The sequence below is a fragment of the Seriola dumerili genome, unplaced genomic scaffold (assembly GCF_002260705.1).
Source record: "Seriola dumerili isolate Sdu_G_001 unplaced genomic scaffold, Sdu_1.0 BDQW01000161.1, whole genome shotgun sequence".
NCBI lineage: Eukaryota > Metazoa > Chordata > Actinopteri > Carangiformes > Carangidae > Seriola > Seriola dumerili.
The window spans coordinates 4,697,116-4,714,471 of NW_019174416.1; the positions used below are offsets into that span (position 1 = coordinate 4,697,116).

Below are 17,356 nucleotides of genomic sequence, written 5' to 3' on the forward strand. Positions count from 1 at the left end.
AGGAGCTATTTGTAAGTTTTGTTATGCTACGTAGCCCACATTAGCATTAACAGCTGTTTACTTAACAGTCTAGAAGAAATGTTGTGAGTTCAGTATCAAACTTCATTCCTTTACTTGCCTAGAGCTGTCTAACGGTGGAAAAGTAAGGCAAATGTTAACTCTTGTCTCTATCACGTCTTTACCTCTGCTGAGGTTAGCACGCTAACTAACCAACCCCCGGCCTCTCATGTCACTTTCCGATAGCAACTCACTGTAGCCTCCAATCTGTCCTGAAGACGTAGCGCTTCTCACAGGACATATTATAACCTCTTGTCTTGTAAACACAACTATGCCCGAGGCTCTTGTCAAGCAATAGTTTTGCTAATGCTACATAGCCCACATTAGTATTAACAGCTGTTTACTTACCAGTCTAGAAGAAATGTTGCCAGTTCAGCATCAACCTTCATTCCTTTACTCACTCCATCACAGCTGTCTCCAGAGGTGAAAAGTACTCTATTCTATTTCTATCACTTCTTCCCGGCCGAATCGACAGAGTCCAGTCTGCCCTGAAGAAGAAGCAGCTGCTCTGAGGGTGTGTTATAACATCTCGTTTCGTCAATGCAACCATGGCTGAAGCTCTAGGCAAGACTGGTATGTAAATAGCCTTAAATGCTAGCGAGGAGAGCAAAACTTAAAAATAGCTCCTTTCAAGTATATTAGCAAAAACGGTGATTCAGCCCCCTGCGACTGATGTATTCTGATATAAGATTGCTAACTGTTTATACTGTGGCATCACTATGTAAGTAGCATTTTACTGTTCTAAGCTACTTAAGATGGAGCTCATTTTACTACTGTACAGTTATGCAGTTTAGTGGTTCTGATCCTGGGGGCAGGACTCCATATTCGTGGGGTCTTGACATGATTAACAGGTTGGGGAAAAAAGAAAAAGTTTCTCTAATCTTTGCTTTTTTGAGGATATTGAAGAGTTTAATCTATGTGGGTTTCAAACAGTTTAAAACCATGTGAGAAGTGAATAGGGGAAACATCTCTCTTATGTGGAACTAATAACTGAATGAAACCTGACAAGGGCCCCCAACCAGACACTGTTCTTTGTAGAAAGCCACAAGTGAAAAACACTGATAACATCTGGTTAATCAAAGTCATGGGTGCATCTACAAAACCTCTGTGGGATAGGTGCTGGATACATAAAAATCAGTGCAACTGCAAAACATGTAATACATTGTAGTAGCAGCATTATGACCAACTGCTGGTCTTCCTCTTGCAGGACTACTGTATATATCATTCTCACTAACTTTTTAATTACTCAAAGTAGATTTGGCATTATCCACTGTAAAGAAAACAGTTCTTGAAGAGAAGAGAGGAGAGTTCATAATGAGGAGGCAAGATGTATTTCATGAGTATTACTAACAGGAAAAGAATATCAAGAGTCAGGCTTGCAGTTTTATTTCTATTTTATTTTAGGGAAGGTATCAACTTATGTAAGACAGGGATTTACAAAACAATGTGAAACAGGATACCACCAGCGAAATGAAACAGCTACCAACTCTCCTTAACAACAAAAACAGCAAAAAAAAAAAAAAAAGTCCATTTCACATCCCTCTGTGTTTGCATACTTGTACATTTTGGCATGTATCATCATTTTCAAACATATATCATTTTGTAGAAAAAGGTTTGCTATTAAAACAGCATTAAGACAATATAAAGTAAAACAAAACACAGAGAATGGGATTGTATTAGACAACTCCTACAGAAAGTGCTGCAAGGTTTTGGCGACAACATGACTGGCAGGAGCACAACATTTGATTCGATGTTTCCAGAATTCAACAGATAAGTGATATACTGATTAAACCTGTCGGGTTACATAAATAATAATGATGTTTTATGATCTAATGTTAACATGGATGACATTCTGTTGGCCAAACAATGAATCTGTGACACAATTTTTCAAGGTGTGCACATTTTTTTGTATCTCATGATGTGTTGATCGACAGGAAGCTACACATTCATGCGTATGGTTGATTGACATGTCATTAGGCCAATAGGCTTAGCAGGCTGAGGTTAATGGAGGAGGCAGAGCTGTTTTTAGATACCCCAAAATTCTCTGCTTTAGTACCTCCTTTCACTACAGCTGAAAAGGCACAGCTGAACACAGAGTAATAAAAAAAAACATACTGAAAAATCAAAACCGTCCACATATTTATAAGCTAAGTGAAATGTTGCTTCTTTTTTTTCCTGGATCTTTTCCAGGTCAGTCTGGGTCCAGGGTCTGGGTCTATGTCTAAGCCTGAGGTCTCAGGTAGAAATGGTGCAAAGCTGCTACTGCTGTGCTTTCTTCGCTAGAGCCTCGGCCTCCTGGAGAGAGACAGAGGGGGAGAACAAGAGGGAGAGAGCGTGTTAAATTAAAATGGAGGATACTGGTTTATATATCCCCTGCCACAGCTCAGAGGAAAACCCCTCTGTTTCTATGGTAACTGGCACACCTCCCTGTAGTTCCTGTGGTGACCGAGAGGAGGCGCCAGTGTGCAGTAGGAAGAGGAAGAGGAGAAGAGGCCTGCTTGGGTGTTAGATTATCATGAACAGATGTATTACGTAATATGTGTGTTTTCTGTATGGAAATCACACAGCGAGGATAAATATATATTTGGGCACATAAGCCGGTTTTACAGGAAACATGGTGAGGCTGTAGGAATGCAGTTCAAAGAAAGGACAGCTATCAGTGAGTGTTTGTGTTCATAAGCTATACCTTAGAGCCTGGGGGAGCAGTCAGACCCAGAAATGCATACACAGCATTGTCCTCTCTGGCATCGAAGAAGGCCTCATAGTTCTGAGAAAGAAGGGGAAGACACGGAGAGAGAAGTTTAGATGCAGATCGATTCAGTGGATCAGCTCGCCTAAATCTGAACTGCCACCAAAGGAATGATAATGTGAGGCAAACTTTGGAGCAGCGCCTGAGGGCAACAATCTGAATCCATGAGAAACAGTCGAGGTTCTGTTATTTGTCGAAGAACAGGCCTCTGTAGTCAATCTGATGGGAGGGTATTGTCTTTGAGAAAGCAACCCTGTGTAAACAAACTAGCACATTCACCCATTTACTGTTTAGCTGTCTACAGTCTCTCTCATTCTTGATCCCCCACTCCCTCTCATTCCTTTGTTTCCCTCCTTTTTCTCCCACACTCACATACCAGTACACACACAAACACATTTTTCAAAAGGAGTCCTACAGCTGCAAGTATCCTGGGAAATGATGCTCTCTTTGCCTGTGTCATTCAATATGGCCCATTCTGCATGTGCAACTTCACATCCAGCCATCCATTAGCTGCACAGCATGATGCCCCAGTGCACTCAGGCTGAGGGCCCAGTGTCTGTCGGATGGGAGTAACACAGGACACCAGGCTAGGGTACAAGGTAGAGTATATCTGATCAGGGCCATAGCTAAGATGTTAGAAATACTGAGGTCAGATGTCAAAAAACCTTTCTTCGTAATCCCATACCCCCAAGTCAGTTCTGAATAGCTAAAAACATAGTCTGGGAATTTTCAGTTCTGATAAATGAGAAGATCAATACCAGACTCATTTTTGTCCATTTCAACTAAGCCAGTTGACAGTTAGTTTTACTTAGCACAAAGACTGGAAGCAGGTCTAGATTTATCTACATTTTATATTGTGTTTGTTTAATCTGGACATAAACCAAAGTGAAATAAACAACAAGTTGCTTGTTTTAACGAGGCCTCCTTGTCGTTTTGGCACTATGGGTTTTGTGCATGTTCAACAAACGAGACACAGTGTAAGCTTTAGGCAGAATTTGTTACCTTCTGACAAACCCACTCTAGCCATTTCTCTCCGTCTCAGGTCTCTAAACTAGTAACTACTACTACTAAACTGCTAAACTAAGCTAACCAGCTTCATGTTTAACAGATAAAAGATTGGTATCGGTCTTTGATCAATGTTAAACTATTCCTTCAACTGGCTGTTTTGAAGACTTCCATATACTGCCAGGGAAAAAAATCTGGTAGAAAGCCCTTTCATTTTAATTTAATTTAATATTATTGAAAATGTAAAGTAACCATAATTAATTTCATGGCCAGCAGTTTCCTTTTTTACAAAATCCAGCAGATATGGAGGAACGTTAGCATCCTGTTTCCGTCCACCCGTCAGTTTCGGGGCCAAAATTCACATCTCCACCAACTTCTGAGGGATATATCTGGTTACCAGAGCTTTTTCAAAGAAACAGCTGCCTGTTGCATCTAGAAAGTTGGTGTGACTGATGAAAGTGGTGAGAGGGAACCAGAACAGTAAAGTTGTGGGCTGCAAAGAACAAAACAATGAGCTAAAAGACACTAAAATGCTTTGAACTGCAGACTTCTTCACTATGAGCGACACCTTTCACATTAATGATTTGATTTATTGTTAATATAAAAATATTAATTAGCACAGCTTTAAACATAAGAGCAGAATCAGCATTCAAAGCCCTCCATGATTCTTTTGTGTGTACTGAGGACATGAGCTTCCTCAGTGTGTGTGACCTATCAGAGTAACACTGTAATTGCATTGCTCCTGTCTGCATGTGTCTCACCCCGCAATATTTGCTTTCATTAAATATCTGTGGGGGCAGAGGGTTCCCTGTGGCCGGCCTGGACTCCTCCGGAATATTCTCTCTCATCCATTTCCTGTTGGCCTCATTGGCTGCGATGTCACACTCCTCGAACTCGATCTTATTGGCTGCCAGGAAGCCCATCACATCCTGCTGCTGCTTCTTGATCTGTGTGGGGGGGGAGGGATGAGACAGGGGAAGTTGTCAGTTAAACGTGTGTGTTAACTTCAGCCATATGAGGAAGCATAAGGGCCTCAGTTCACCGTCACCGTCAGTCTGCTGCAAAAATAAGAACACTTCTACGCTGCTGTGAGAAATTACACTACAGAGAATGCAGGCTGCTCTGTTACTAAGTTACCACTCGTTTGCTTACAAGTGAATGAAGTGCAAGAGTATTGAAGAGGGTGAACTCAGGCAAGGCTAAGCAGGGACACATTGTGTTTTATCTGCATCAAAAATGCCAGATAGTGAGGAGGACAGCAACTCCCAAGACTGGACTCCCGCCATACTCTTTCATTTTAACAGTAAATATCAATTTATTGTTAAAAATTGAACCATTTCGAAGGCATATGTGACATGTTGCATACTTTTAATCTGACAGAATGCCCAAACCTAGAATTTTTATACAATAAAGTGGGTAAATTTCCTGCAAAGAAAGACTGTGTTGACAGTTCACACGTGAGAGTTGCTGTCTTTCTCACTATCTGAGACTTTTATGCAGATGGGATTATTTCTGACAGGGACTCCATGCTCAAAAAAAAAAAAAAAAAAGCAGTTCTGTTGTATTGCTACCATATATTTAACATTAACACTTGTGTCATTTGTGACACTTAAAGCAGTCCATCCTGCTGGGTGCAAAACTGCAAACCTTTCATCTGAGAACAAATCCCTGCAAAGAAAATGAAAGTGTGTCTAGAATAACACGGTGACATCCTTTGGGATCTCACCTCATTTATAGTGAACTATCAGCTGTGTCCTTTGCTATATCACAAGGTAACCCAAACACAGTCACACACAGCAAGATAATGAAAGATGCTACAGATTCCTGCTTCTGCCTCTATCTATATAGATGTGTGTGTGTGATTTACTGTATGAAATTGTGGTCCAATGAGCTCTCAGTGGGTGTGTTTAAGAGGGAGGATGGCCCTACAAGGCCAGACGGAAACAAGAGCTCCTCTGGGACTCGAGAGGAGGTAACTGGTCAAACACAAGCCAAATAAGGCCTGCTGCAAGGAGACACACTCATTCAGCCTCTGCTGCACACACACACACATTCACACACTTAAAATGAAACTGAGCCAACACCATGATAAAACATAATACAGTTATACATTTAATATTGGACTAATTGTCCTCATGTCAGTCCAGAGAACTCCATGCGAGAGCTGCACCCTGCTTTATGGCGTGCAGACGAGACAGACAGGTGGATTATTTAACAGCCATCTGCTGAAACAACACTGAGGCATGGAAATGAGGGAGCTGACAATGCCGGCAGATTAGCTGCCGCACAGTTTGAATCATTTAATGGCCGTTGCACTCCCAAGGCCAAAGTCCTAAAAAACCAGCTCTCACTCTCTCTCCACCTGCCTGGGACAAAGCAGCCAAGTGGAACGCCATGAGCTCAGACTCACTTTGACTCACTCTGTCTCTCCAAACACACACAGAGACAATGCTCTCTCTGAGGTAGGAATCTGCACAGCCTCCTTTTCACACTCACTCCACATGTTGTCTCTTATTTGACAAACTTGAACCTAAATTGCTAAAATGACAAGTTAAACATAGGGATCTTTCCGCTTTCTCCTCTATTCTGCTCCACTTTGGTGCACGCTGACCATTCCCCCAACAAGCCTGCATTGTACTGTTGCCAAGGAAAATTAATTTGTAGGGCAAACTGGCCACATACCATCTGCCACTAACTGTAATTGCACAGTGAGAGTTCTCAGCTTTGCCCCTTCCAGCAATTTGTATTGCTCTGTGGTGTCTTCAGTGGGAATCCTGATGATTTGTTTTTGTGTTTTTATGGAAGAAACCAGACTGTCCCTGTTTTTTTTGGGTGTGGTAATAAACAACTACTCTGCTCTTGTTTCCTTGCCTTATTCACTCCTTATCTATGAGTCTGGAATGCCACAAAATAACTAGACAGACAGAGAGTGAGGGAGCAGAGCCAGAGTCAAGCCTGCAGACAGTCAACTGACAGGAGCTGAACGCCTCAAATTTGATTTCCATAATCCATGCTTTCTCACAGCTTGTCTGCGTATGCAAACACATATCGACACTGAGCTTAACATGATGCAAAACCAGGTGAACAGTGTCCTTTTGTTGTTTGTTATGTCCACACGTGATACAGGTAGTAAGTAGTGGTGTTTTTAGCTAGGCTACGCCAGTCGATCCACAACTTTTGTCATTCGTGTTGACAGAAATGTCTCAACAACTAGGCCTATTGGATGGATTGCCATGAAATTTTGTACACACATTCATGGTCCCCAGACGATGAATCCTGGTGTCACTGATGATCCAATCACTTTTCCTCTAGTGCTACCAACAGGTGAGAGTTTTTACATATCCTGTAAAATATTTCCATATCTACTGGACAGAATAGCACCAAATTCTGTGCTGACATTCATGGCTCCCAGAGGATGTACCCTAATGACTTTGATGATTCCTTGACTTTTCCTCTAGCACCACTGTGAGTATGATTATATGGATTGGCACAGGCATTTGTGTCCCCCTCAAGATGAATTGTAATAACTTTGGTTATCCCCACACTGCTCTTCCAGCCATCATCAGATCAAATTTGAATTTGAACTTTGGGTTATGACCAAAACACTGCAAAACTAATGCTGCTCCCATCGGCCTCTGCTGTACTCTGTGTTTAGTGTTAATTAGCAAAGCGCTAAACTAAGATTGTGAACATAGCAAACGTGAAACCTGCTAAACACCAGCATGTTAGCATTGTCATTGTGCTGATGTTAGCACGCTGGTGTTTGCATTTATCTGAAAGAACCAATGCACAGCCCTCACACAGCTTCCTGTAGATTCTTAGTTTTGGGTAATGGTGTAAAGGTAAATTGTCACTCACACAAAATTTTACTAAACTGATTTCAAATTTTCCTTCTGATTTTAGTTCATTGATACACAAATGAGAGAAACATGATTTGGCACAAATCTGTTAATAACTGCATACAGATAACACTTTTATCAGCAGTGACCTGACACTGTTATCACATTCCCAAGACAGTCCGTGGACACACCCATGGAAGAACTGCTGTATCATTAGATGATTCACCAAAGTAAGGCGGTCTAGAATGAGGACAAATGCATTTGGTTGTTCCTGCAACAATATGATCTGCAGAGCTCAAGTTGCAGATTCAATAACTGCTATTTTTTCATTCTACTTTAGACAACAGTCCAACAACAACACAATAGATCAGAGGCAGGTTTTAGCAGAACATACATATTGTTGCACTGATCATTATTTTTGACTATAACCTGAGTAAAACACAAGTGTGGAAAAGGAATCTGTATCATATGTTGTGTGGTTTACAATCCAGATAACCATCATCATCGTCATGTGAGAGTTGTGGCAACAGAGCAATGAGATGAGAGTCGGACTTGATCAGTCCCAGAAGAAAGGTCAGGACTCTGGCATTAACAGTTGCCAGACAATGGCAGGCATTGATCGGATGCACTATATCCACAACACAGGCTTGGATCAATATGCTGGAGACTGATTCAATCAGTGATGTTGACTTGGGGCTGGGGTCAATTTGTGCTCAATTCACTCAGATGAAAAAGAAAAGACATTTAAACTGGATTTGTCAAAGAATTTCTTCACAGATACTGTAAGACTAAATGACCTCTCCAGTCCAACATTCAAAGGCAGGACAATCCACTCTCTGAACTAAAGGAAGCATGAATCAGCCCCGGCCCTGTGTGTTTGTAAGGAATAAAGGTTTTGTCTTGATTAGATCAAGTCTGATTTGTGCTGAAAACAGTCACTTACTGGAATTTCAGCAGCAACAACTGTAGCCTCCACCCAATCCTGAGCTCAGTCAGCATTACAACATTGTTACAAAAGAGCCTTACACTGCTGCACTGGCTGAGTTCCCTCACTGCTGCCTAAAGGTGAAACAACAGCAAAAGGCCAAAAAAAACAAAAAAAAACAAACAATGACCTGTTATACCAACTAACTGACTCACTGCCAACTCAAGCTTGACCTATACACCATAAATGTCAAACCAACAGAGGAGAAAGTCCAGTAAATCAGAGACTGTGAGGTAGAAAGCTTAAAACTTGGGCATACACAGATACGACACATATGCACAATCTCACCGAGAATGTTCAGTGTGAAAGTTATTGCTGATTCTTAGTGTGCTTATTGTGGCAATGAGGAAACTGTACAATACTGTGGCTGCAGGCAGTAAATGTGCTCTTTTCACAGAATTTGTTTCAGTTTGCCCAGTTGGCCTAGTGCTCTAGTCTAGATACACGGCTGTAGGTTTGTTTGCACGCACATGTGTGTGTGTGTGTGTGTGTGCGTGTGTGTGCGTGTGTGTGTTTGCATGTATGCATTTACATGTCTGTATTTCAAAGCATTTCAAGGTTTGCAATGCAAATTTGGCCTCAATGTAACCAGGTGAAGAGGAAACTGGTGCTAATCCCTCACAGATACCGTGTGTACAAATCTCATAAGAATTCTCTTTACATTTTTGTCACAGCTAAGGTTTATACAAAGAGAAGTGTATGTAGTATGACCTAATCTTTACAAAGCCACTGCCGGTAACACTAGACGTGTCTCTAGAGAATTGACAGCGAGTCACAACACCATTTTTCAGGTGACTCAAACACTCTGCTTCTCATTACTGGGTGGAAATACGATGATGTCAACTCTCATTCAGTTTGCAGGGATACCACCCTTCACATTGGATTAGCACAGGTCACAGGTCAGGAGAGAATAAGCTGGCAATCAGTGCTTTGCTCAGGGACACTAACTCTCACTAGCTGTGGCTAAAATCTGATTTTGTAATTTATCATACCCCCTTTTTTTCTGTCACAAAGGTGTTGATTCCACACAATGATAATATGCAAGACTGTAGTTTGTAAGATTTCTCCAAATAGCATTATATTATAAGGCATTTATGTTATATTCCTCTTCAAACTACCGTTTTACACAACATTTATTCCAAGACCATTACATTACACTGCAATAAGTATATACAAGTATAGAGGAAGAGCCGACACACCCAACCTAATCTATTCAACATACCCACAGTTGGTTGACATGGCTCACCTGAGTTCTTCATTATCTGTTATTAACATACTGTACTTCTCTCTAACTGAGCTTTGTGGAACACATCTTTTGTGAATCAGCTGTTGTTATTTTATATTAGGAATTTAAGACTTTTGTCCATCAAACCCTAGAAAACTTGGTTCTTGAGATGTTTGAGCCTTGCAGTTACATAAAACCATTCATAATAACAACCTGCTGTTATGTGAATCACATTCTGCATAAAATCAATAAGCACCAAAAGCTATTAAAGTGCTTGAACATGAACCAAAACGTAATGTCTTTAGAAAATACATCTGTCTGAATAATGCTGAATGTTGTAGCTCGTCAGCTGCTGAATCTGATGCATCCCTCTGGCTAACACTGTCTCCCTCACTGACCTGCAGTTGTTTCCTAAGTGGGGCATGAGCTTTAAATGTTGGTTTTGATATACTTACTTGTCTCCCTGTTGAGGCTGGTGCCCCATTCACATGCTTAACTAAATTGGACTGATTAATGTAGCAGCAGACAGTGCTGGATAGTGGAATGCAAATCACATTGCTGTGTCAGTGATGCAATCGAACTGCAAGCTCGGTGAGGGCAGAGTTTCGACCACAATTTGTCATTCAGTCGATCAGCAAATGCACTCCATTTCACAAACATGTTCTCACTGCATCAGGGAGAGACTTCAAAATAAATACTGTCCTAATCAGACATAGAGGTGAATCCCCACAAACTCTATAATGTGACAGAATGTCTCATATGCAAATTAATTCAAACAAATGAGCTACCAGATCAAGATAAAACAGATAAGATGTGTTTATGGCAGCTTGGTTTAGTCAGTACACTGCTGCTGATCTGCCAAATAAAAAAATAAAAAAAAGACGGAGAATGAATATGATAATGTGAGTATAAGTGTGTCTATGCAGCATTTAAGAGAACATAACCTCGCCCACTAGTTCTGGCAGACTCTTCCAAAGACAGATCAATGAGAGGTAATGCATTTTCACAGACAGGCTCCAGCACAGTGATGGCATCACCGGCTCTACACTCCGACTGCTCTCACTTTATAGGAAGCTCCCGTCCTGTAAGACTGCTGCGGCTGAGCCTTTGCAAATGTCACTTCTCTGGACGAGCAATAAAGTAATTCAATCCTGTCCAACTGAGAAGAGGCTCTGTGTTCTGTTCGATCATTTCCTCTGTGCGTGAGCTGCTTAATGAGGGTAAATTATCCCAAAGGTGATTTACACCACCAGATGTGACAAGTGACTTTCATTTAAGCGACTTTTGAGGTTTTTTTTAGTGAGGATTTTGATATAAGACTGTTATTCCTGTGCTATTTCCATCACAGCACCTTTCAAATTTGCACTATTGAACAATTTAGTAACATCCTCAACTATGAGAGACAGATCCTTAAATGCTAGAAATACTTTACATCACAGATTATGTCAGGAATATTGCAATAGCTGTGAGCAACATAGATTTGACTGAAAAAATGACATGTTATAGCCAGAATTTAAGGTTTACTGAACCCCTACTGTAGTATAGCATGTCTAGGCTGTTCCAGACCTCCAACATGTCCTAAACAGTGCCTAAGTATTCCTGGGCTGCAGCTGCATATCTGAAAAGGGGCCCTGGAGAATTGCATCACCATCATTCCTCTCCAGTCTGGAAGAAACTGGCAAAAAATGAAGCTGAAGATCCTCCAGGCTGCAGCACAGTGAAACAAACATTCAGATGCACAAGCTGTCTGTCCTGGCATCAGGTAACAGAGTGGGCAATTTGGAGTACAATTATTGATTTTTACTACATGCCTTTCCTGTTTTCAGCCTGGTTCCATTTGCAAAAGCATTCAATTGTCGCTCCAGGAAGCACCTATACTCTCAGCTGCCCACCTCAAACTTCCTCTCTACGTCTGCCTCTGTGACAAAGTTTAAATAAGGGCAAAGAGAGAGAGAGAGAGAGAGAGAGAGGGAGAGAGGGGAAAGACTTTGACAGACTCCATCTGTGTCCAAAGTCTTGAGGAGGGCAGAGCTGCATGCTTACTGATGAGTCAGACCACTCCAGACTGAGAGGATGACAGCCGGATGGACATCAGTTAGTGAGTTCAATAAAAGTTCAGCCTCCTTTCTCCTGCCTAACAAGCTGGATGCAGCAGATAAACCCAGCTAAAACCCCGGTTATATAAAAGCCATGCCGTTCTTTTGTCCCTTACCGAAGTGGATCCAGAGGACGATGCTATGTACACTTTGATCACCATGTTAAATCCCTGATGCTGACTGGACTCCGGTAAAGCAGCGGTTGGTTGGTTGCCTTGCTCCTTGCAGACACTGTGCAGGCGGATTGCTCGGCAGTGAGACAAAAACACAACAACAACAACAAACTTCCCAGGCTGAAATGCTGTGTGTCTGTTGTAGGCAGCGCAGACTATCTGCGCAAATGCTCCGGTTCTCAGCACTGGATGGAGCTTGGCATTCCTCCTCCGCCTCTACTCTGCCTCCCCGCCCCTTCTACTCTCTCTCTCTCTTTCTCTCTCTCTGTAGAGCAAGAGCACACACTCAGAGACACGTACACGCACGCACAGAAAGGCACTAGGCCTATCATGCTGGCAACACAGTGAGGGTATATTGTCTGAATTTTAGCTTCGACCCCATTGTCTGCAAGTCAGACTTTGGCTATTGTTCTGCAAACGCTGCACACATGCACCGTTGCATGTGTTGTTGGTATGGTGGTTATGGTTATGTTATAAAAGTGAACAAGGTATAAAAATCTGCAATGATTTTTTTTTGAACACTTCTGAGAGCTTTTGTGTAACAGCACAGCCTCTGGAAGCGCCGTCTTTAGCAGCCACATTGATTAGACGGGCTTTGTGGGCCCCCTGCAGGCGTCTGGGGCAGACGACGCAAGGCTTTTCCCTGAAACGAATTTAGGAAAGCCGACTGACAAACAAAAAAAATGTGTCGGAGAGGAGTGGGCGCCATATTGGACTCAAACACGAAGTGAATTTATGTAGAAATGTCTCCTCGCTGGCTGCTGCAGATGTGAGCCCTGGCTTTTAGACGAGCCAGCGTGGATTGCATGGCTTTACACCGGGGCATGTTGCCCGCCGCCGGGGCCTGTGTAACCGTGCATACAGGTTAGCCTCGCGGCCTCTCTCTCTGACAGTAAACGATCACACTTGTATGAAGGCAATATGTCCTCGAATGCAATCCTTTCATTCTTGCAGGCTTCCTCCCATCTCTCCCTGCAAGAAGCCATTCGCGCAGACCCCAGAACATCACCGGCTCCAAAATTCCAAGTGTTCTGCAGCCCCGAATGGCGTCACCTGATTGGCCGAGAGCCTATCAATCATGCCTTTAGCCGCACCCCTCCCCCCATTCAACCACTCGCCTCTCTGTTCCAGTGTGTTTACTACACTGCCGAGCATAAGGGAGACACTCGTCTTCACATGCACTGAACCCACTAAGAAAAACAGTTTTTAGTTGTATTTGTAAGAAAACCTCCAAGAGATCAACATGCCCAAGAGAAAGGTACGTATTCTCAAAATAATAAAAATAGTTTGAGGGGGATATCAGCTATTAATGCAATGCAAACGATTGTGAAGACATCCCTCTGAGACATTACTTAATTATAACGCAATGTATAACCGTTATTTCTCGCTGGTAATTTTTGCCTATTTTGTAGATATAATATACATTTTTTATGTGTTGGAATGAATATTTTCCTGCTCGGACACGGCCTTTAAAACGCGTTTTCATGTGAGAGCCGCTGTCCTTTGGGGAGTCAGAAGTCTCTTTCGGTCTCCATGCAGTTAAAGCACAAGCAGCAGCCATGCTTTGCAGCTCTTGTCCACCTTCGTCGCCGACCTACCGAGAACAAACGCTTCACTTATCGCCATTTCGCCACCAAACCGGCCAAAAGTGCCGCCAGAAAATGCTTTAGTGCCTTTACTTTGCATTTTGACCGCAAAAACAAACATTCGCCGTCGCGTTTCGATAAAATTATATATTTTCTCTCTTTGTTCATAGTCCCAAATGGCTGCGATGGCGTGGCTCTTCCGCCCGGTGGCGCGCGCGAGCCATAGCAGGTCCCTCCCCCTTCTCAAAGACTCCCGCGCCAGCTTTCAAATCTGAGCTTCATGCATTGAATGAGAGAAAGAGATGGGGGAGTGAAAGGGAAAAGCAGGGCCTGGGCCCTCAAAATATGGTTCCAGAGGCCCGCATGGCTGAGTTCTCACAGCCTATTACTGAAATGACACATTACCCCTACATTCCTGGGCTCTAATCCATTAAATTTAGCTGTATTTGAAATATTTTTTTGTTTTCACATGAAACTAAAAAGTTTTTTCAGCAGGTCTGTAATTATTCGTAATATGTGCCTGAAGCATTTAACAGCTGTTTCCTGTTAATATAAACACCATATAAACTCTTAATAATGCTGTATGTGATTTTTTTGTATTTTAACCTGTTATATTTGTGTTTCTTGTGCACAGGGAACAGAAGGAGGAGAAAAGGAGGAGGTAAGCTGCGGGCACGTTAAGCAACACCTCATACATGTGCTAAAAATTCAGTTTTAATGAGTATGTGGGATATGTGTGGGCAACTGTCTAAAAGAAAGTACTTTGGTATTAAATTCAAATGTGTGTTTCCTGAATACAGTCTCAATCAAAATAAAAGCCCCTTGATAATAGTCTTTGTTCTGTTTCAGCCCCAGAGGAGATCAGCTCGGTTATCAGCGGTAAGAAGACACACATACAATGTCACGAAACTCATTTACATTAGCAGATGCAGTTAATTAACATGTAAAGCATAGTGGAATTCTTAAAAGTGGTTACGCACATGAAACTCATTAAATCAAGCCAAACACTGCTTTAAGAGAAGCAAAAACAAGTATAGAAATAGTTTGTCGTATCATGAATACTTTAGCTTGATTAATTGATATACAAAACTACAAAACATGTTATTTTTACATTACAGACCTGAAGAATCACTAAAGAATATTCATGTAGTGCATTAGTTAGCAATAAAGTTGGCAGAAATACATCAGAGATGATAAAATCAATTATAACACAATTAAAACTTGATTTATAAACGTTAGAGGAAGTAAAAATTGCAGGACTGATCACTTAAAGCATCTGCACATGTATCTACTTGTAGTTTTAACTAAATACCAGTAGCTGGCATAATAGAGGCTCTCAGAATTGTTACTTTTAGTATCTTAATATTGTCTAAATTCCTTAATTAAGTGATTAAAGGACTGTCATGTTAAGGTTAGAAAGCCTCTGACAGTATCTTTATTCACAGAGGTTAACTTTTGGGGAATATTTTAGACTTAAATTCTTTTTCATCCATTTAAAAAAGTGTCTTATGGCGGCCAAAGTCCTCTCATGTCTTCAGAATAATGAGAAAACTAGTAGATTAGCAAAGACAGTGCTTTAGTGTGTAATTGTAGCTGTTTCTTCATTCCTTTCCCTTTTTCTTTTTGCAGAAACCGGCCCCACCCAAGCCGGAACCAAAGGTCAAGAAGGCGGCAAAGGTAGGAGACGCTGGCCCGGGTTCTAAGTTAACTTGCATTACAAGACACAGGTAGTGTGTGAATATTCAGCCTGCTAACGGCTTGTCCTGTTGCCACTGCAGAAAGAAAAGGCTGTGAATGATAAGAAGGAGGACAAGAAGACCAAGAAGGCAAAGGAGAACGCAGAGGCAGAGGCAAACGAGGAAAACCACTCTGAGAACGGAGAGGCCAAGACCAACGAGGTGAGTGGACGAAAAAGTTCTCAAGTTGGCCATCATAGACTGAAGATATACAGAATCAAAAGTTTTGACCTTGGCCTGTTTTCTTTGTCCCACAGGTGGAGGCAGCCCCTGAGGAGGCCAAGGAGGAGGCCAAGTCCGAGTAGCACCACTGCCCAAGCTTCCTCCTCCTCTACAATCCCTCCCCTCTGAACCCCCCAGCCAGCCAGCCAGCCCCCCCAAGTCTCTCACATGGTTTCCCTCCAAGGCGTATTGTTAACAGAGGAATATTTTTATCAATGATTTTATAAGTATCCGTACAGATTTTTAGCACAAAAAGCAAAGCTGATTATGGAGCGCCTTGCAGATTTGCAGTGGTCATATCAAGTGTCTGCAAGCAAGATGAACACACTAAAATCTTTTTTAAATGGCATTTCATGATTGTTGAAGGCTTGTTTGGTGTAGAAAGTGCGTCCCTGCCGGATTGGCTATGTTGTGAGTTGTGTATTCCTGTGTTTTTCCGCCCTTCCCTGATCTTCCCCCTCCTCCCCTCTTCTTCCTCCACAGATTAGACCTTCCTCCCCCTACAGTTCAGCCTTTATCCATGTTTTATTAACGGTTCAGCCATGTTAATGTGGGTGATTCTTTTAGACCTCTAAATGTGCAGTGAGTTCCCTTTGCTTCTGTCTCATGGTCTTGTTTTTGGATTTTTTTTTTTTTTTTTTTCATTGAAATTGTGTTTAAAAAAAAAAAAAAAAGCGTATTGAAGAGTGTTGTCCATAAGAAAGAGGAAGACGAACATGTGAAACATTCCGGGAACAGCGATTGCCTCCGACCCGTCTCCTAGACGACCCTGCGTGTAAAACAGCTCCTGCTCCATCCACGCTGTCATGTCAGCTTTTCTAAACACTCTGGTTTTTTTAAAACGATCGAATTTGGAAACCTTCTCTGACAAATGCAGGTGTCTGGTCCCTCTCTTATGTTCTGAAATTCTCTTAATAAAAAGAAGTCCTGGGAATTTTCCTCGAATCTGTGTCTCGACTTTGTTTCTTCAAGAGATTTTGTATTGTATAGATAGAAGATGAAGCTTCTACATTATCACCAAATAGTCAAATTCTAACTTTTGTAAATATGTATCTATAACCACAGTCAACTTCACAGCTCAGAGTGCACAGCTTAAAACTCCAGCACTTTTCGTAGTAATTGCAACAATGGATCATGATGAAATTAAAATTTAAAGCTGCACCTCCAAACCTGTACTCTGCCAACTTCATATGCAATCTCTATTATTTACCACATATGAGAGCTTTTCAGTGTTAATCTGTATAAAGAGATGTACAACCAGACGTGTAATGCACATGATTGCATTCACTCAAATAGAAGCAGGACTTGTACAACAGGATTCAGATTAGTGCATTGACCTCTGACTAAATAAAACACGTCTGTAATGTAACTTCACTGTAGACAAATCCAACATTTCCTTCGAGAGGACTGTTGAAGGATACAGATTCTTAACAGATTACAGAGGGAGTTTCGTCCAAATTTAGGCCAGTATTTGTTAGATGGGGTTTTGGATTTGTGGATTTGGATCTGTCCACTGTGATCTTCAAAGCAGTGTGTTTTATTCCACAGATGGTCTTGCTACAGATCCACAGGGAGGTCAGGTAAGCATAAGGTCACTAGCTGGGACACTAGTCCAAGATTCCCCGATATGGGGTGTGTGTCTTACTGGGAGACAGTCTCTCATTCATTCATCATCCTTAAAGA

At 41.8% G+C, this 17,356-nt stretch overlaps 2 protein-coding genes across 2 annotated transcripts; one reads left to right on the forward strand and one right to left on the reverse strand.

Moving 5' to 3' along the window:
• Nucleotides 1-1,433: 1,433 nt before the first annotated feature.
• On the reverse strand, nucleotides 1,434-12,319 carry sh3bgrl (SH3 domain binding glutamate rich protein like). The gene is made up of 4 exons (XM_022751814.1): nucleotides 12,073-12,319; nucleotides 4,573-4,758; nucleotides 2,744-2,824; nucleotides 1,434-2,352 (listed from the first exon to the last, which is right to left on the reverse strand). The coding sequence occupies exons 1-4, from the start codon at nucleotides 12,115-12,117 to the stop codon at nucleotides 2,317-2,319; spliced, it is 348 nt and encodes a 115-aa protein (XP_022607535.1). The 5' UTR covers nucleotides 12,118-12,319; the 3' UTR covers nucleotides 1,434-2,316.
• Nucleotides 12,320-13,248: 929 nt separating this feature from the next.
• Nucleotides 13,249-16,618, forward strand: LOC111226651 (non-histone chromosomal protein HMG-14A-like). The gene is made up of 6 exons (XM_022751913.1): nucleotides 13,249-13,387; nucleotides 14,350-14,376; nucleotides 14,565-14,594; nucleotides 15,345-15,392; nucleotides 15,494-15,613; nucleotides 15,709-16,618. The coding sequence occupies exons 1-6, from the start codon at nucleotides 13,373-13,375 to the stop codon at nucleotides 15,754-15,756; spliced, it is 288 nt and encodes a 95-aa protein (XP_022607634.1). The 5' UTR covers nucleotides 13,249-13,372; the 3' UTR covers nucleotides 15,757-16,618.
• The last annotated feature ends 738 nt before the right edge of the window (nucleotides 16,619-17,356 follow it).

Bases quoted from the DNA above. Each gene is read 5' to 3' on its own strand.
- sh3bgrl (XM_022751814.1), bottom strand. From the start codon at position 12,117: ATGGTGATCAAAGTGTACATAGCATCGTCCTCTGGATCCACTTCG. The intron at 4,759-12,072 runs GTAAGGGACAAA...CCCCCCACACAG, and splicing joins CGTCCTCTGGATCCACTTCG to ATCAAGAAGCAGCAGCAGGA. The intron at 2,825-4,572 runs GTGAGACACATG...CTTCTTTCTCAG, and splicing joins ATGAAAGCAAATATTGCGGG to AACTATGAGGCCTTCTTCGA.
- LOC111226651 (XM_022751913.1), top strand. The intron at 14,377-14,564 runs GTAAGCTGCGGG...GTTCTGTTTCAG, and splicing joins AAGGAGGAGAAAAGGAGGAG to CCCCAGAGGAGATCAGCTCG. The intron at 15,393-15,493 runs GTAGGAGACGCT...TTGCCACTGCAG, and splicing joins AGGTCAAGAAGGCGGCAAAG to AAAGAAAAGGCTGTGAATGA.